Genomic DNA, 20,481 nt, shown 5'->3' with positions numbered 1-20,481 from the left:
ACCAAGGACAGTCTCTAAGCTCACCCATGCCTAAAAGAAGCTCAAAGTTCTGCTCAGAGCCTCATGTTCATTACTTCTTTGCCAAAAGGAATAGTGAATTCCCTGGCATTTTATTGACCTTAGTTGCTGGATAATGCAAGCTCAGGGGAAGGTTTGGTAATCTACACAAGGATAACCCTTGTCCCTTTTTATTTTCTGAATCTAGAAAGAATAAAGATGTAAGCTTGTGACCTTTTTTTTTTTCTGTTTGTAATCCTATGTTTCCCTGTTTCTTAAAATGTCTAGGTTCTATTCCTGTTTAGACATTGTCTTAATCTAAGAAAACATAGGCAGGGGGTATAGGCCAGATTTCTCATGTCCTCATTGAGTCCCATGCTTGCACTCTACTTGGACTTATTGTATGAATTATGTAGACCATAATCCAATTTGGACCTTAGGCCAGGGATCATGGGATGAGACCACTTGACTTGTCTTTGTTCTAATCAGCCTCAGCACAATGTGGTCCACATTGGCTCACTTACATCCCATGCCTGAATTCCATGCTAGGATTGGGGTCAAATCCTGGTAGAAATTAAGCAGATATGGTGTGATCTTATTTTATATGAATATATTTTCCTCAGAAAAGCAAAAGACCAGTAGCTTTTAGTGACCAGTTAGGATAAGATTAGAGAATTCTGGAAAGTTCTATGTATGTTTTCATTTATTCTCTTTCCCAGTGTTAGGGAAAAGGGGTAAAAGGAAGGTGTGTTGGAATAAGGAAAGCACTGAGTAGGATTCAGCGGTCTTTGGTTTAGGTCCTGCCTGTTCCCAGCTAGCCACTCTGGGTTGCATTCATTGCCTACATAAAATGAAAGAGTTGGAATAGACCAGCATTTTCTAACATTTTTTGTATTTCAAAACAAGAAAGTTCTGATTTGTCAAGTTAACATGGGTCCTACTTCACACATGGTAGGAATCTGCAACCTTGTGCTTAAGCATGATCAGAGCTCACATTGTACATCAAATCCAAAGTTTTCCCAGGTTACTACACATTTCACATAATATCTATAAACATGTAAGCATATCTAAATTTATAAGTATATAGAAAAATGGACTGAGATGTGAATATGGGTATGGCCTGGATACTCATCTCAAGGAAGACATTTCAGAACAGCTTAATATTTTTTCTTTGATGCCAGTGGGAAGGAGTCAGGTTTACAATTCTACTTTTAATATTGTTTGAACTCACTTTGAAGTTTTAATCTGAAAACCTTCTACTTTAAATGACATAACATAGAAATTAAAAAATAAAAAACTGAGACATTGACAGAGGCCTTAAAACTTGAGACTTTTGACTTTAAAATGCCTATAGTCCACATTAGCATTAAAAGAACTATGTAGATCTTCCACCCATATGAAGGTTGGCTTCCTCCAACACATAGCAGGGGTTGTCCTCTAGAATCAGCTCTGAAACCAAGCCTCCTTCAACATAGTGCGCTAAATATGGGGTCTATGCCCAAATCAACTCCAGAGATTAAAAACTAATAATTTGGTGACGAATGTTACAGAGCAAGTTATTCTGATCATAGAAATGGAAAGTACCCTACTTGTATTTCATTAGGACATCAGCATTAGTGCACTGAGGCAGAACTCTCAAGAAAATGAAAGATGGTCACATTCTGAGAAGTTTCTCTGTGCATTGTTTTCTTTTAAGGGGCTAAATAATATTACTGTGTGGTATAAAACAGAAAAATCTCATATCTAGGGTTCTACTTCATCAAATTACAATATTATTTTCATTGTGTCTAAGCAAATCTTGTCTTACATTGAGAATGCTTTAAAAAAAAGGTATAAAAATTACATAAAAACTTCTTATGTCCTGTCCTTATATTGATCTGAATACTTGGAACCTCATGTATCTATTTTGTAGAAAAAAAAAATAATTTTCTGAAGGAATGATACATTGTCCATAATCAACATATTAACAGAAACAACCTGTGCACCAGATGTAGTTTGGGATGATGTCATTTTAGCTATGTGTCTTAGCTCCTTATTTAGAAATCTCATAAGAAACATAGGAAAGTTTAAGTGTTTTTACCTCCCCATGTTACATACCATGTGAGAAGTGAATACTCATAACTCAGCCACATAAGATCATATCCTTATCTGCAAAGAATATTAGCAAGCATCTCTGGAACCCCATTCTTGAACTTGGAAAGAATGAAAAGCTTGAATATAGAAATGGCATTAAGTGATTTCAGTTAAAATGCTTCAAAATATGTTACTTAGGTTAAAGCACTGTTTTGTGAAATAAATATATGTGTATGTGTATATACATATTCAAATTGTTAAAACAAAGTTAATCAACTATTTTTTTTAAAGCTCTCCAATCTTTGAATGACAAAAATTGGTTTGGGATAGTGAAAATAAAATTTATATTACATGGACAAAATATTTATTGGTAGCAACAGGGCTGTTCTGGGTTTATGGGTTTCTACTTTGACAGATGATCAAAGTAGCTCTTCTGGGAGTGTAAATGAGACACTTTTACAAATTAAAGTGCTCAAAACATAGTTTTACTGAACACCCATTGACTCAATCTTATACCAGAAGCTTCCCCAGTCTATATCATAATCAACAACCCAGCTCCACCCCTGCACCTCCTAACTAGTGAGGAACACACAGACCCTGAGCTTCTGCTCACAATATCAAGGCGTGGCAGCCAACACAAACTTGACAACCAAAACCCAACCTGTATTACCAGCCCATAGAGCCCTAACTTCCCACCTTGGAAAATATTTAACCCACAGAAACACCAAAAACCCAGAAGGATTTCTTGCAGAGAGAAAATTGTACAAAATCCCTTCCCTCCCAGTGCAAATATCTGAGCCAACAGAAATGAACTGTCCAGTTGCTAGGCTGCTGTATTTCAAGCACGCATATTTAAAAACTTTTACTTGGGTATTAAGCCTTCTCAACTTGTGCAGCATGTGTCCATTTCCTAACCCTAACCTGACCAAAGCACAGACTGGGAGCGACCACTTTACCTTCCGAAAAATCAATCAGTCCCAGCAAATGAAGCAGCTTCAGAGATGCACATATAATCACAACAATACCCACTGTTTGCAGTCCTTCCGACTCCCACTCGAGAGTCAACATCCTCTAAGCTCGTAGAGCATCCCAGCCTCCGGACCCCTTTGGAGTGGAGGGAGTTAATTAGAGAATCCGAGCAACGTCTGGCTTAGAACAAAGACTTGCAAGGGGGGAAAGTGAGCAGCTCCTCGCAGATGCACAGGGCAAAGCAGGCGGCCCCCCGGGGTGAGGACAGACCTGAGCTAAAGTCCACCTTCTCATGCTGATCCTGGCATTTGCTTGGCTGGGGCCCCCCAACCACAGCGCACGCTGGCCTCTGCACTCTGCGCTGCAACCACCGGCGAGTACTTGGACTTCAGAGCTGGGAGGGAAACATCTGTTGGAGCACTGAAGACTTTGAAGCTTCCGTGGAGAAGGGACACTCCCAGGAAACTTGCCCTGGAGAGCAGGGCGCTCTCCCAGTGTTGTGGACTACGAGAGGCTGGGCAGGGCTGCTGCGCGCTACTTTGCTGCTTGGGAAGCGTGTGAATGTCCCCTTTTTGCCATAGCAGCTGCTCTCTCCTCCCAGAGCCTCCTCTGGGAGACAGCTCAGCCAGCTATCTGGATGCTAGGAAAAAAATCAGTTCTCCAGGCGGGTGCCTACAGTTTCTTTCTGAAAGCTCTCTGCAAGCCCATGGGCAGCTTTTAAAATCTTTCTTTCTTGGTGGTGGTGGTGGTGTGTATAGGAAGAAAACCATTCAGTGATTTTGTCAATCAGACATCCAAGCCCCTGCCCCATTCTACCACTGTGGTGGTCCCTACAAACCCATGGAGGGCATTATAGGGACACTGATTGATTCCTTATGTTTACAAACACAAGTAGAGGACTGGACAAGCAGACCTTTAAAAAGCAATGCTCAGTAACTGCCCCCTCTGGAGCAAGGGTATCACTGCCATCCTTTAAAGTACACTTTCACCCTCTCTCAAAACAAAGTTTCACAAACTTCCCTGATAATAAAAATCACTCTGAGTGTTTGTTAAAAAACACTCTCTTGTGGAGAGTCTAATTCAAAGGATCCTGGAGTGTGTTTTGTCAAACAAGACACTGGAGATTCATATCATCAGGGAAGTGTGGGTATTGCTGGCCCCAAGGATCCTACAAGTGTCCTATTCCAAAACACTCCAAGCAGTGAAGCAGCTTTGTGGGCAATACCAAGGACTCTGGGCTATGCTAAGACCACATTAACTTAATCACCCTGTTGCTTTTTTCTACTCTCCTGAAGTCCAGCCTGAATACAGGGGGAAGAGAATCAACTGAGACCCTGTGTGCACCTACAGCATAAAGGCTTACAAATAATATCTCAGAACCTTGGGAACATATTCAGATTCTGCTTCTTCTTTGCTCTATGATCTTCTGCAAGGCATTTAACCTCTCTGAACAGTTCTTATTCTGTGAAGTCAATATTATGACACTTCATTTAATGCTCTCCATTTAAAGGGAATTGTGGAAATTAAATGAACCCATATTAACAGTTAATATTTACAGAGTATTTACTATGTGCCCATTGATGTTGCAGTGATTTACCAACACTTAACTCATCCTCACAACCCGGTGTGGTGGGTATTATGATCATCTTTATTTTACAGGAAGGAAACTCAAGCATTAAGGAGTCAACTTACTTGCCAAGCTGTGGGCACTGTGCACTCATCCACTCAATTATTATTACCATTTATTCAGCTGTTACTATGAGCTATGAATAGTGAATAATGCCCAGCCTTATCCTTCAGGGGCTTACAGTTTGATGGGGGAGATGGACAGGAAGTGGAATGTGACCAATAAATTAAGCAGCTCATGGAATAGAAATCTTTACAAGACCAGTTGGGCACCAAAAAGGAGGGTTGACTCCACTTAGGAAGTGAGGGCAGTGTTCTGGGGGATGTTAGACCAGAGGGCACCGATTTTCATTATCACTAGACATAGTCTGTCATACTGAAGTTTGGGTAATGGACCTGGGTGAAGTCTGGGTTCTAGGCCTTGCTTGCTGTGTGACCTTGGAGATACTGGTTCATAGGAGACTGGGTTTTCTCAGTTTAAAATGGAATGGTACTGCCCTGTTCTCATGGCCCATGAGACTGGAGACCTGAGCCCAAACTGCTGAGCACATGGAGCTTGGAGATTATGAATGAAGTGCCTGCTCTTTACAAGGTCACCTTCGATGATGGGACTCTGCTCCTCCCTGGTCCTGCCACCCCTACTCCAATGTCTAGTTCCAGTATTTTTTTCCATGAAGGCTTACTGATCACCCTAACTACATGGTTATTTTTCTCCTATAGGTGCTAGGAATATACTTGGGCCATCACACTGGCCTGACAACGGTGCTTTTCATTTAGGATAATGTATTGATGGAATATCTTGGTCCAGCCACCATCCATTCCATGTGTTTTCAGCTATGTCAGGAAGCCAGTGGTGGGGAAGCTGATCTCAGCAGTTGATGGGAAAAGAAATGTTCTAAGTATCATTTTCTGAAATTATCACATTTTGCTAAAATTAGTCAACGTTAAAAAAATACAGAAATTAATGAGGTCAAATCCAATGTAGGAGGGTTTTTGATCCTACATAATACCACACCATTTTTTGAAAACAACTAAAATATAGAGAGGTTAATTGACTTGAGTAAGGTCACCGAAAACCCAGAACTCAAACTTTGCTTTGTCTTCTTCCAAAGTCTTTGCTTTTCTCTTTCTATCCCTTAACATATTTCAGCAAAAAGTTCTCTTGATTAATAATTAAGCAAAATATTTTGAAATGGCTCCATGCCTCACTTTTCAGGAATGAAATCCCCACTCTCCTTGAAATTCACATAAAGATGCATAAATATGATTTTGCTGGTTCCAGGAAGGATTTCCCTCTAGGACCATAGCACTCTCAGTGCAGGATCCACCAGCTGAGCCTCTTGGAGGTCCAGCCTTTCCCAATCCACATGAGCTGCCTTTTCTGGGCTTTTAATGTTTGCTCCATTGACAGGATCTTGTACCTCTTAAGGACTCCAGGGTCTGTTTCACAAGCTCTCCCACACCAGGATTTCATAAAGTAATAACACTACCAAAAGAGTTGCATGCTTCATCTGAGAAGAGATGCTGGGAAAATGTGTTTTTGTGGGGATAACCAGGGAAGGAATAGATGATTGTGCATCATTTTAAAAAGTAGACAATATGATTCCAAATATTGTTTTATTGCTATGACTTGCTAACCCAACCAGGTTTGACATATTAAAATATATCCTGGCATTTCCCTTCATACTCATGCTTACCTCTTTCTTTGCATTATAGATTGTGACTTGCAGAAGTCTGTGTTTCACACCAAAGAAAAGGAATATCAAAAGAATACACTGAGATTTCCTACCCATTGACTTATACCAGGCACCATGCTAAGTACTTTTAATGTGTAAATTAGTTTAATCCTTCCACAAATAAATCAGATATTATTATCACTATTTCAAAGAAGAAAAATAATAAGGAGCATTGAGATTCAATCAATTTTGAACATCACATTCAATAAGGAGCAAACCCAGGATTTAAACTTAATTAATTCCAACAAAATATCCTACAGCATGTATGGAGTAGTTATAAGTATCAATTAAATTCTAAAATCTTCTCCTTTCATATTTCTCTGAGATTGATGTTATTGTTCTTGCTTCAAGGATAAAAAACAGGCTTTAAGAGATTAAGTAATAATTTGCCTTAAGTCTCTTATATATTACTTGGCAGACTTGGGATTAGACACAGGTGTCAAGAGTACAAGATCCTACACACTTCATCCTTCACCATCTCACTCTCAAGCCTCTCTGCATCATGGTGATTGGCTCTTTAGCGGAGGATGTGGCAAAGGACAAAGGGAAAATATTGAAAGCAACTCACAGGAAAGTTAAAACTTTTCTCTGAGAAGGCATGCCCCAGTCAATTGACCAGTCTGAGAGAGAGAGAGAGAGAGAGGGTCATTGAAAGGGCCTTCAGTTTTTTTACATGGATCCATTGGGATCCCTTAAATATTCTCAAATGGGATGACTTACTAAAATCTGAAATTAATAACTCTCTTCCCTTCTTGTTATAACTTCAGTTTGAAATTTCACCAGATGATATTCTCTGCTTAAGAAATGCTCCTCACCCTGTCAACACTATATACATACAGAAATAAAAGTCACAAGATCAAGAAAAATGTTAGATATGTTTACTACCTACCTTCTCTCCAGAAATATAAACAGAATGATGATGCAAAGAGGAACTAGTTAAGTCAATGTTAAATGTAAGATTATTAGTCTAGGAAGGGGATAAACAAAGGCTACTCCAAAATATGCAACTTTGGCATAAGCATTATTTTAAGCTGAAGGAATCTTGTGCTTTACAATTCCTGACTGGTTTAGTATAAGTAAAAGCAGGATAATACATTGAGAAGTGAAAAAGAAAGAAAGTTGTAAGAGAAAAATGTATTCACTTGGTCAATTTGTGCTGAGAAGGAAGCCATCAGTACAGTTTGCATGATCTGGAAGGTTCCATTGAAACTAGACCCTAGCTGTGACTTTCCCAAGAAAGGATGGGTAAAAAGAAGCAGCCTCCACCATACTGGTGAAGCTGAACAGTGTGAAGGAGACTTCTGAACCTCAGGACCTGATAAGACAAGTGGTGGGGAAGGTCAATGTGTAACCCTTTGTGTCTCTTGTCGTTTTAAGATTTCCTCACCAAAATGCTAGAAGCTATTCACCCTCTCAAGTGTCCTCTATTCTTCGCCCAGTGACTCCTCCACCCAAAATGCATCATGCCTCTCCATCTTGCCATCCCTCAGTTACATTGGAAAGATCCCGACATGTTCTCTAGATGAACTATATGGCCAAATAGGACTCAAGCTATTTCACATAACTGCAGCTCTATCTGCAAGGTTGGTAAAAGTATCGTGAATGGATTTCTTTAAAATAAGTATTTGAATGTCCATTAAATAATTAAGCATCACAGCCTTCTTGTTTGCATGCCCTGTTGAATCCACAAGGTTGATTACAATTTTAAAGAGAATTAGGGGAAAATGTACCTTTCATATCCAAAAGCTTCTAGCAATATTGCACTAATGTGTTATAAAATAGTTCTCAGGTATATTATAATCAAAGCAAGTGCAGTATGAGATCTTCATATAAATGTATTAGCAGATTACTTGGATGTGCAATTAGATCATTTTCATTAGAAGATAAACTTTCCTTGTGACTTATGATATTTCTTGCTCGCTCTTTTTTTTTTCTTTTCTTCTTCTCTTATTTCCCTTTACCTGGACTTTGCTGGACTAAACTGAATGGGTTTCCGAGGCAAACAATCCAATCCAAGCATGCAAGTTCTGATACTCTTGTCAGACCCCTTTCCTTATGGTCTTTCTATAAAAAGTGTCTGTCACGTATCACCTTACTGGGAGACATTAGGGCATGAATTATAATTTAATACTAATTTTTCCTTTTCTTTATTATAATTAGTATTACAAAAATAGAGTCCCCACCATCTGATATAGTGTACTGTGTGATTCACATAAACTATCACAGTGAATTTTCTTGACGTTCCAGTGGGATAGACTATTATATACCCCGCTGTATAGATGAGCATTTTGAGACATGAAAGCTTAAGTAACTTGCCCAATGCTTCATTCTAGACATCAACACCTGGGGCCTGGCCTCTAGTATCCTCACACAAGATCCATGTTCTCACCCATGAGGGGAGGTGTATATCAAGATCACCATATTTGTTTTTATTCATTTTTAAAATTGTGGATGCGTTCTATAAAGAAAAATAAAGCTTAAAATGCAAATGATCTTTGTAAAGGTACAATGTGGCCTAAATCTCATTCTGAAGTGTAAATGTTTGGAATCAAGTTCTGTCTTGTAAAAACAGGTTAGGAAAGCAATAGAAAAAGCAATAAGATAAGAGAAGGGGCTCAGAATAGAGGGAGAAGCAGGAGAAAGCTAAAGGAAGGAATGAAGAGAGAAAGAGAAGAAGAGAGAAATGAGAACGAAGAAATAGGCACTCCTCTACTCAGATACTGTGAGAGATTCAAGACCATAAAAATGAACAGGGTCTGTCTTCTGCATATGGAGCTCACAGAGAGCACACAGATTGATCTGAAATGGAAATAAAGAAGAGTATAGAAAAAAGTTATAGGCAAGAAATAATTTATTCTTGAATTGGTCATATACCCCTGCTCTGCCAGTGTCTGGGTCCATGATTCCTGTATAGAAACCTCATCAGCTGGTTCTTAGATGAAGCTTCAGATGACCTTGGAATTGGAACAGGTAGTTTTAAAAGCACAATGAATCATGTCTCCATGGGTATTGCACTACATGAATTGGCCCTGTCCCTATGCTCCAAGTCTGGAACAACTCCTGTGGCACTTTCCCCCTCATTTTGGTGTGGGCCCTGCTGCCATGGATTCATTACTTTATCATTTTGGCTCAGTTCTTAGGCACAGAATTCCCAGAACCTGACCTGGGCAGTTCTTAGAACTGCATGATTTCATTTGCTGCATCATAGCTGGGCTTTGGGGGAACAAAAAAAAAAAAAAACAAAAAACAAAACAAAACAAAAAAAAACCTCAGCAGGCTTAAATGTGAGATAGAGTGATTTTTCTGATCATATTTTATTTCATAAAGAGGTGTAGGAATAATCTAGAAAGAATATTTTGTATAGTTCTCAAGATTCTTCTCAGACTATTTCCGATCCTTCTGTTTATCCTTGTGCTGTCTTTCTCCCTCTCTCTTTCTTGCATTTATGCTCAACACACACACACACACACACACACACACACACACACACACACACACAAATTATTGCAAGGGTCTTCCCTTGTCTGCAAGGTCAGAACCACTGAAACCCATTGTGAGACAAGTCCCCTTTGCACCAAGCTGAGAGCTGTGCATATTCTCCATAAGTGTTGAACAAAGCACAGAGCAAACATTGAGGGGTGCCCACAGGATGAAGGCTGTGGGTCAAGGTGGGTGTTCATTCTCTAAATATAATTGCTGAGGTCAGTAGCTCAGTCCTGACCACCAGGAGGCTTACCTATATTATTGGACCACTCCATTGCTTTTCCCAAGAAAATAGGGAGTTTAGATGTCAACATAATAGAGAGGATGGAAGCAAGAAGGGGAAAGAAATTTCTTCAAGTGAAATTTTAAAAAAAGTCTTCAATAAAGAGAAAACATGTGAATTGGCTTTGAAGGCCAGGACTAACATGGCATGTGTTCATATTACTGCTCAAGACTGCTAATGCTGCTAGTGCTCCCTGAATTCGGAAATATCTATGAATGGCTTCCAGTATATAAACTAGCAGCAGGTGAAGCTGGGGGCCACATTTCAATTAAACTTTTTGGTAAGGGATTAAACCCTTATTTAAAAATAAATGAATGCCAGGCATGGTGGTGCAGGTCTGTAATCCCAGCAGCTCAGGAGGCTGATGCAGGAGGATCGCCAGTTCAAAGCCAACCTCAGCAAAAGCAAGGTGCTAAACAATTCAGTGAGATCCTGTCTGTAAATGAAACACAAAATAGGGCTGGAAATGTGGCTTAGTGGTCAAATGCTCCTGAGTTTAATCCCCAGTGGAAGGAAGGAAGGAAGGAAGGAAGGAAGGAAGGAAGGAAGGAAGGAAGGAAGGATTGGAAAGAAGAATGGTAGGAAGGAAGGGAGGAAAAGAGGGAGGGAGGGAGGGAGGGAGGGAGGGAGGGAGGGAGGGAGGGAGGGAGGGAGGGGAGAATTTCCCCTTACTTGGGTTCCAAATACAAAGCCCTGGAGAACTGGAACGGGAATTCTCTGGGGGATTGAGCCCTTCCTGGGACTCATAGCCAATCATTATTGTAGTTTATCTGCCTGAGGTTGCTTATTTTCTACATTGCACATGTGTTGTTGTCATACTAAAACTGGCTATTAGTTTCCTGTTGCTGCTATGAAAAGTTATCACAAACTTGGTAAGGGATGAAATTCATATTCTTATAGTTCTGAAGTTCAGAGTCTGAAAAGGGTCTCCCTGGACTAAAATTAAGGAGTTGGCAGCACTGAATTCCTTTGCAGGCTCAAGGAGAGAGTCCATTTTCCAGCTTCTAGAGGCTTCCCACATGTCTTGGCTTGTGGTCAGGGCCAGTAACAGCCAGCTGGGTTCTTCACATAGCATTACTCTGACACTTATTCTTCTGCTTTCTCTTCTTCTCTCTTTGTGATTATATTGGGCCCACCTGGATAATCCAGGATGCTTGTCTTCCTTTAAGAGAAGCTGGTAAGTGATTGTAATTCTATTTAATTACCTTTCGTAATCTAAAATATCTACAGGTCCCAGGCACAATGATAGATATCTTTGAGAGGTCACATTCTGCCTACCATGCAGATATACTACTAATAAATAATTCTCCAAATAAGAAAAGCTAACCTAAACAGAAATCTGCAAAGACAGACTCTACTTCATTGGACAATTGAGATAAATGTGCATGCCTCTGTCAGTGTATGCATTTTCATGTACAGAAAAAGAATCTTGTCTCTGAAAAGGAAAGAATAGCTTTAATTACCATTCTTGTGTCTGAACTTCCAATTTTCACACATGCACACGCACACACACACACACACACAAATGACTCTGAGGAACACACATTTCAAAATGTTAAAATTTAGAAGATATAGATTATCAGATAGGGACCATCCCCTTTCATTTTAGTGGTCAGAAGCAGGTAGGCATGCATCCTGAGTTACCAAGATTGGATGCTGTAGTATGCATAACTGGGAGAATGCTCCTCCTTTCTGGAATTTCTGGTAGGATTACAAAAGAGACTAGAGGAGAAGGTGCTTTTTAGTTGGAGAAAGGACACTCTCATGTAAAACTCTAATCAGCTGGCTCAGATGTACTAGGACAGAGAAAACCAGAAATCAGGAAGCTCTTCAGCTGCCGAGGTTTTCACTTCTAGTTAAAGTGTGAAATCCCCGGAACATGAGAAAGTCATAGGTCATGGCTTTCAGAAAGACTGTGCACAGTGGTAACAAAACTGAGGGGAAGGAGGGGCTTTATTCCTGAAGATCTTCAGCCAATTTCTCCAAGAACCCTGCTTTGAAATGTGCTGGTGTCTTAACCCGTCAAATAAAAAATCAACTCTAACCCTTTCTGGACATCTACAATTTTCCATGATTAATTTAGACAATCTTATCTTGATTTACATTTTTGCAGGCTTTGTCTCACTTATCCTTTATAGCAGTCCATTTTAAAAGTGAGGAAATTGAGGCTAGCATGGTTTGCCTTATTCAAGGAAAAAAACAGCAATAAAACTGGGTTGTGCCAACAGGTAATCTGGCTTCCCATTCAGGTTTGGAGCCTTTCTACCCTAGTATACACAGAGAGTTTCCCTGTGTTGGGTGTTGTGGTGCCCTGCGTGTATAAAAATGGGGGGTAATAAAAGTGCTCACTATGTGGTGTTGTCAGGAACAATAAATGGGTTAGTGCCATTGAAGCCTTCGGGGAGGTCAGGGCACAGAGCAAGTCATCCATATGAGAAATTATTATTATTTCCTTAGCAGCCAGTTCTGAGGGTTTTCTGTTATCCTGTTCACTTGACAAATGAAGAAACTATGCTTTGGAGTGGTTAAGACAACTGTTACTTGCTTGGCAGAGCAAGCCTGGAATCATGAGAACCTTTTCTCACACCCACAAGCCAGACTTGGACTGTCTCTCAGGCTTCAAAGAAGTGAGAGTGCTCGGTCACTCTGCCTTCAGCTTCCTAGTACTGCAGAGCCTAAAATGATGAGCTGGGAAAACCCCTAATCTGCTTAGAAAGAGTCTGGAATTTCAGATTCTGGAATTTCACTTCTTTACCTGAGGAGTTTCACATAATTTCTATCTTACTTCATTGTGCATTCATTCATTCTTCAAAAAGTTGATGCTGATTATGTTCAGCAGAAAATATGCATGAGACAGTGAGAAATAAAAAAAAAAGCTTAACGTATAGAAGGGCAGATAAGCAATACACATACATTATTAATAAATCCTATGAAGCTTATTAACGTGCATGAAAAATCCAAAATTATAGCATTTTCCAGTAAATGGATGAAACTGGAGAATATCATGCTAAATGAAATAAGCCAATCCCAAAGAACCAAATGCTGAATGTTTTCTCTGATCTGTGGATGCTAATTCACCATAAGGGGTGGGGGACTAAGGAAGAATAGAGGTACTTTGGAGTAGAGAGGGGAGTGAAGGGGAGGGCCTATGGGGTAGGAATGAGAGTAGAATGAATCAGACATTATTATCTATATATATGTATGACTACACAACCTTTGTAACTCTACATCATGTACAGCCAGAAGAATGACAAGTTATACTCTATTTATGTATGATGTATTCTACTGTCGTGTGTATCTAATTAGAACAAATAAATAAATAAAATGCAGTGGAATTTCCGAGGCAGAAGAGAAGCAGAAATGTAGACAGGTTGGAGCTGATTAAGGATTATTTCTTGGAGTCAGAGTTTGACCATGAATGGCAGGCAGTTCAATCACTCCCTTAATGAGTCAATTAGCATTTATTGAGTGTGCACTCTATGCTAGAATATGTTACACATTCAAACATAATCCATTGACAAATCCCGAGACTCCACCTCCAAAACCTAACCTCTAACCAGTTTTCACCAACACTGCCAACATAGCCATGGGCCTAGCCACCACACAATGACCTCCTAACTCAGCTGCTTTTACCCTCATATCTGCAAGTCTATTTTTACACAGAAATGAAGTTTAACAGCATATCTTTCACATAACTTCCCCACTTCCCAGCCCTCCAATAGCTTTCCATAATACTGGGGATAACATTCAAACTCCTCACCATGTTCTGGGCTTTCTTTGATGTGAATTCAGACCAGTTCCATCTTACTATGCTCTGATTACATTTCTCTCCCAATACAGTCCCTTCAACTTCCTGTGTAAATCAAGATTATTCCTACCTATGATCCTGGGGCTTTGAAATCTTTCTGTGTGGACTACTCCTTCCCTCAATGTCGTCTCCTTAATTCTCTCTTTCCCAAACCTCAGGACTAGGCTCCAATGCTGTCTTTTCACAGAGGCCTTTCTTGACCACTCTATCAGAAATTTCCTCTCTTTTGTCACCACTGCCCTGTCACTCTCTACCAAATTACAGTATTTTGCTTTTTTGCTTAACCCCATCCTCCAAACTTATCTTTTTTAAAAAATATATGGTGGTTACAACATTAATTTTCTGTTTCTTCCCATATGCAAGATGCTTCCCATATGCAAGCCACTAAGTAGCTTGCTCATCACACTGTCTCTGAAACCCAGAAAAGGTTGTCAATGATAGACTGCCCTCTCTATTTGCAGAGTAAGGCCTGGGAGAAGACACAGTTCTTTTCTCATGTAGGTATTTGAAACCACATGAATTGCATCAGCAATGGTCAGAAGTGAGACTAGGAAGTTATTTCATGTTTATATACAGTAAGTTCATGAGGGAATCATCAAACTGAAAATATGAGGGGAGGTCAGATGATAAGTAGCCTCAAGTATCTACAAGGAAGTCCAATGAGCAGGATCTAATGAACACTTCTGAGCGATTGAGTAGTACAATCCTAGCATTCTTCTATTTGCTTCATGTGGTAATAATAAAACAAAAGCTACCATGACATTGAAAGGAAAAAGAAACTGGAGCCAGGCAGACCAGTAGGTAGACTATTGCTACCATCTAAGCCAGAGATCATGTAAGTGGGCCGAAAGAGATGGGTACAAACTAGCAAAGATGCAGATGGGAACCTGGCAGAACATGGCCCAGCATGAAGCAGGGGCTGAAGACAGAAAATAGTGTAGATGATCCGAACTGACTGTGAAGCACAAGGAATTTGGTTGTCAATATTTTATGGGTCTGACAAGCAAAAGAAATAAAAAGGTAGTGGAAATGTACTTAAAGGAAACTGGATAACTTGTGAACTTGAAAAAAGAACTGAACATCTAAGATGTGAGAAGGCACAGAAGAAAGCAAGCTACAGGTCACCCGCAGCAGTTGTTTCCTGACCTTTGCTTGAGGGGCTGTCCTTGGCATCTAATCATCTCCAATTTGCAAACATCAAAGGGAGAGAGGCTGCTGGCCCACTGTGATTCAGGCAAATACCCTTGGATCAATCCGTTATTGCCAGGAGGCAGGTCACCTAGTGCAGAAGCACCGGCATCCCTCTTACAATCCAGGTAAGGTTGCTTATAGGGGAAAGGAACCTCTTAAAGGGCCAGATAAATACTCTAAGCCACCCTCCATGAAATTGGAAATAGAAATAGATAGGGAGGTGAAGACAATGGAATTTTCTACAGAAGTGTATTTGAGAAATAAGCAGAGGATCTAAATAGGAATATGAGCTGATAACATTACATGTGATACTACACTTTGGGAGAGGGTCCAAAGATAAAAATCTGAGATTTGTCTATATAAAGTGATAGCAGAAGTGACAAAAGTGAATGAAATATTCAAGGAAGAGAGATGTTTAGAGAAAGGAAAAGCTAAAACATCAACCTCCTAGAAGCAAGAGGAGCTGAGCATGCCCAAGCAGCAGTGGGGGGAGAGAGGGAGACCTTAGAAGGTAATATTTCATGGGAAGCAATAGGGGAGAGAACTTCAGGAGAGGATGGACCATTGCAATAGATGTAGGAACCCTGTCCTACTCAAGGTAACACACAATCCATCCTTGGTGTGGTCTTAGGACTAATTAGCCTTGGGCAAGTATGTATACAGCAGGTATTTGTGGGTGTCTGTACATCTTCAGGGGACCAGAGGGCCAGGATGGAAGAGAAGACAGGCGTTAAAATGATTTTCAAGCGTAATGCTTCATCTCCAACAAAAGCCAATAGCAATACTATTGGTAGCTTATTGAGAGAAACTACCATGGAGCAAGTACTTATTTTACATTATTTTGACGTGGCTGAATGACTAGATAGAAGAGAGCTGATCTTAGGGGGTTTGGTCAGTGGAGAGTAGTCTTCAAGTCTGAAGTAAGAGAATTGAAATTTTATCCCCTATCTCATTTCTTGTAATGCTTAGTTAGAAATGAGGGAAACTTAATTCTCTTCATCAGTGGCAGGAGATGAGGACTAGGTCATGGATATGATGAAGAAGATTAATAGTTTTTTGTAAAAAGGTATTCCAAATGGGGGAATGACTCAAGATCTTAATACCTGTATTATAAGTTTCATTGTCATTCAATCTAAGATGAGTCAACTCATATTATTAAGCATCCAGTATCCACATAACATAGACACAGGTGTTGATACAGTCTTGGACAAGTGAGGTAGCTCCTGACTGCTTCCAGCCTACATTCCAATGGGGAATGCAGGGAAGTCAACAAATGGCTATTAAATATTGTAGTGAGAGCAAAGGTGGTTCATCATGGGAGCTCATTAGACAGACACACAATCCATCCTTGAATCTAGACAGGTTTTCCTGGAAAAAAAGATATTAACTGGGCTGAGATCAAAGGAAGAGCACAGTCACACAACTATGGGGGGAAATGTGTTACTGATAGAGCAATAAATCAGTGCAACAGCTTGGAACCAGAAAAAGATCCTATTCCATCTTAGATGTGGATAAGGGCTCAGGGCCTGTGTGAGTCCAGGTGGAAACAACACAGAGTGAATGAGTTGCATGAGAATAAATTATATTTAAATATACAAGGGTACTGAGGTAGGCAGGACCCAGATCACAAAGTCTCCTTTATGTCCACTAAAGGGTTTTGATACTTTATGTTGAGAGCACTGGAGTCCATTGAAGAGTTGTAAACAGACATAAGACAACACTAAATTTGTACATTAGAAAAATCACTATACTGTACAGAGGATTGATTAGGGATTGGGGGTTGCATGTGGCTAAATGAAGGCAAGGCAAAATGACTAATTAGGAGGCTGTTCCAGAAATCCAGGGAAGAGATGAATTAGAATATGATGGACTCTATGAGAGATTAGGATGGATGTGAGAGATAACAAGGTGATGAGATCTATAGATATTGGGAACTGATTAACCATGAGATATAGAGATGGAGAGTCCAAGATGATATTCAAGTTTCCTGAAAAAAAGTGACCATCTCTAGGTGAAAGCTAAGAAGTAATCTATAAATCTAATTGCATTATAATGAAATAGCAAAATGATGTACATATGTTTGAAGCAAGAAGCAAACAAGGCATGCACATTGAATCTTGGAATTTACTAGCATGAGGAGCGGAATCTTCCCAGGTACTAATAATCTCCACCTTTGGATCACCCCATCATCAAGCAATGGTGCAAAAGAGATTTGAGAAAGTGGCATGTGATCCTTTGTTCATGATCATTTTAAACCAAAAGCTTCTGCTGAATGAACGCTTCCCACCTCACCTGTCTCAGCGTGGTGAATTCCCCATTGGCACACACCATCTGTTCTAGCAGATGCTGGAGGATGACCTGTAGCCACCATGAAAGCCATCAGCAAACACACATGGCCAGTTCTCAATATCTCACTGTTACCTCCCAGACCAAAGCCGTCATCCTTGCCTTCCTGCCTCCTGTGCAACTCATCTCCCAGATTCCATCCTGGCCTCCCCATATTTTATCCCATGAAAGAAAGACCACAGTAAATCTTTTTAAAACATATGTCAAAATTGTGTGATGCTGGGCTGGGGATGTGGCTCTTGCCTGGCATGTGCAGGGGCACTGGGTACAATCCTCAGCACCACATAAAATAAAATAAAGATGTTGTGTCCACTGAAAAATAAATATTAAAAAATTCTCTCTCTCTCTCTCTCTCAAAAAAAGAAAAATTGTGTGACGCTTCTGATCTGAAACCTCCAATAGGTCTCATAACAACAACAATACCTATTTAAAATGTGGTATGATTCTTTTATGGTAACCGTCAGACCTCATCTATCACTGTGTGCCTCACTCTCATCCTAGTCATACTGTTCTCCTTCATATGCCTAGATGATACTAAGTGTGCTCCTACCTCAGGGTCTTTGTACTTGCGTTTTCTCCTTCCTTGGCCTTATTAAGGCCAGAAGGTACAGATCCAAAATTATAGTCCTCCTTCATTCCTAGTTCTCCCTCAACTCTTCCAAATTCTTTCATACTCCCTAACCATTACTAACATATAAATTATATAATTTTTTATTCATTTTTCCCCGGTTGACTCTAAATGCCATTATGCAGAATTTTTGCCAGTTTCATTCACAATCCTCATCACCGAGAACATACTTGACATGTAGTAGGTGCTCGTAGAAGCAACAAGTATTCACCTTCATAAGCACACAAGGTTTTCCCTTATTTAACATAAGTAAATGTAAAACATCACCTTTAAATATTTTGTATTGGGATGTAAGTAGATGGAGGAAAAAATTCCAAATTCCTTTAGGGGAAAAAAAACAAACAAAAAGTTGGCACTACCTTGGAAATCGCTTATGAGGAGACTAAAAATGTAACCAGTAACTCAAGTTTTAAAACAAAATGAGTGGTAACAAACATTTTAAACTATTAATCTAGCTTCCAAGGCAGGTGGGTCTGAAAACAGAGAGCTCTTGAAGTTTTTGAGTGCTAAAGCATCCTGTAGTTTTCAGATTTGAGCTGGGTGGAGATGGATTGCTCTGTGTGGTGGAGGAAGGTGGCATTTAGACGGCCATCCTTTCTTCTGCTTCCTGCTTATTCATTTTTGGGTTCCATGGTTGAAAAGAAAAAGAAGAGAAGAAAGTGGAGAGCCTCAGAATACATGTTCCTTAAGAAACGACAACGGTAATTTATTGAGAGCCTACTTTGTTCAAGATAAGGTGGCAGAGCCCCCACATATATACCCTGTCTACCTGTCGCAGGGATTCTTTGAGGTGTACATTATCTACACTTAGCAGATAAGGAAACCAGGAGAGGTTTAAAATGTTCTCATGATTTGCACCAAATTGGTAGGTGCTGGGCTGGATCTAAGCAGACTTATGAGACACCTCTTTCTCCACAAAAATGATGCTTATCTGTTTTTGGAATCTTCCTTCCCTTCTGGACACCAAGTAGAAGACATTTTCCCTTAGGGGGGAAAAAAACTGTAAAAAGGGCAATTTGCTTCCAGGGTAGGTTCATTAAAATCCTTTGTAACCCGTAACACAGTTGAAAGAGCACCATTGTGTCTATGGAAATAGGAGCAGGGAGCTCTGAACTCCCACTTAACAAATGAATTTCAGAGATATAATCTGTTTCCCTTTTCTCAGAGAAGATAAATAGGTGGCAGACTGCCACTCCTCAGACTCATTTTGTGTTTCATCTTTCTGCGCAGCAGATAGTTGGGCTGTATTTTCTCCCACCCTGGGAGCACAAAAGCTGTACGGCTGGCTTTCCGTTGCGCAGAGTAAATGCTGCGCCCGGAGCCAATTTCTCATCTCAGACACTGCCGTTTTCAATGTGCATTCTGTAAGCTCCAAATATGACTATAAACACATCAGCCCAAACAAACTGTTATCCTCATAAAATAAGCCTGGGAATGTGGGCAGAATGTGTTTTTCTGAACCCTGCCACTCCTTGTCCTAGGAGCACAGGGAGAGAGGCAGCCAGGAGGAAATGGCACACACTGCAGTGTTGGCAGCACCGTCCCCCAAAATGGCACAACAAGACATATGGCCCCGTCCTTCTCTCTCTGTCACTTCCTGAGAGTGAGGAGTTTAAAAAAGCTGAGCCAGGTGTGGTGGCGCATGCATGCCTGCAATCCCATGGCTTTGGAGGCTGTGACAGGAGGATCACGAGTTCAAAGCTAGCCTCATTAAAGGGAGGCACTAAGCAACTCAGTGAGACCCTGTCCCTAAATTAAAAAAAATACACACACACACACACACACACACATATATATATATATAATAGGGCTGGGGATGTGGCTCAGTGGTTGAGTGCCCCTGAGTTTAATCCCTGGTACTTCCCCCCACAAAAAAAAAAAAAAAGAAAATGCCAAAAACCTGAGAACTCCTCCTAGCCAGTTCAGAACAGGGTCATCTATAGCAATGCTATTCAAAATACAACACCAGCAATAGGTGGGACATGTTCAAAATGCCAACTCTGGGGCCCACCCCAGACCCACTGAATCAGAATCTCTGCAGTAGGGTAGTGATCAATCCGTGGAGAATTGTTTTGGGATAAGTCATTTGACCTCTATGGCTTTCATATTCCTTATATGTACAATTAAGGAATTAAAGTAATGTGCCCCTGAGTTGCTTTTCCACCTAACGTAAGAGTGGCTCATTTGTTGTCTGATGCTGCTCTGCATGTTCCCCTCATTCTGAAGCCTTGGCAGCCCTGAATGCTCTCTCTTCCAGTTAGTATAATAACAACAACTGATTGTGGCCTGCGTCTGTATGTGTTGTCCTGAGTTTGACACATGCCTGACCTACTGGTGTCCT

The 20,481-nt window shown here is 40.3% G+C and overlaps 1 protein-coding gene across 2 annotated transcripts in view; it reads right to left on the bottom strand.

Moving 5' to 3' along the window:
• Kcnip4 (potassium voltage-gated channel interacting protein 4) overlaps positions 1-20,481 on the bottom strand; it is a 479,245-nt gene that overhangs the window by 204,314 nt on the left and 254,450 nt on the right. The window contains exon 1 of one of the 2 annotated variants that reach the window (XM_026403133.2): positions 3,027-3,138. The exons of the other annotated variant lie outside the window; for it this stretch is intronic. Within the exon in view, the coding sequence (XP_026258918.1) occupies positions 3,027-3,138 (112 nt within the window). Of the gene's footprint in view, positions 1-3,026; positions 3,139-20,481 lie in introns of those variants that run through there. 2 annotated transcript variants of the gene reach the window in all.

Source organism: Urocitellus parryii, chromosome 10 (genome assembly GCF_045843805.1).
Source record: "Urocitellus parryii isolate mUroPar1 chromosome 10, mUroPar1.hap1, whole genome shotgun sequence".
In the NCBI taxonomy this organism is placed as follows: domain Eukaryota; kingdom Metazoa; phylum Chordata; class Mammalia; order Rodentia; family Sciuridae; genus Urocitellus; species Urocitellus parryii.
Note: the sequence above shows the minus strand (reverse complement) of the source record. Positions and strands in the feature narration are given on the sequence as shown.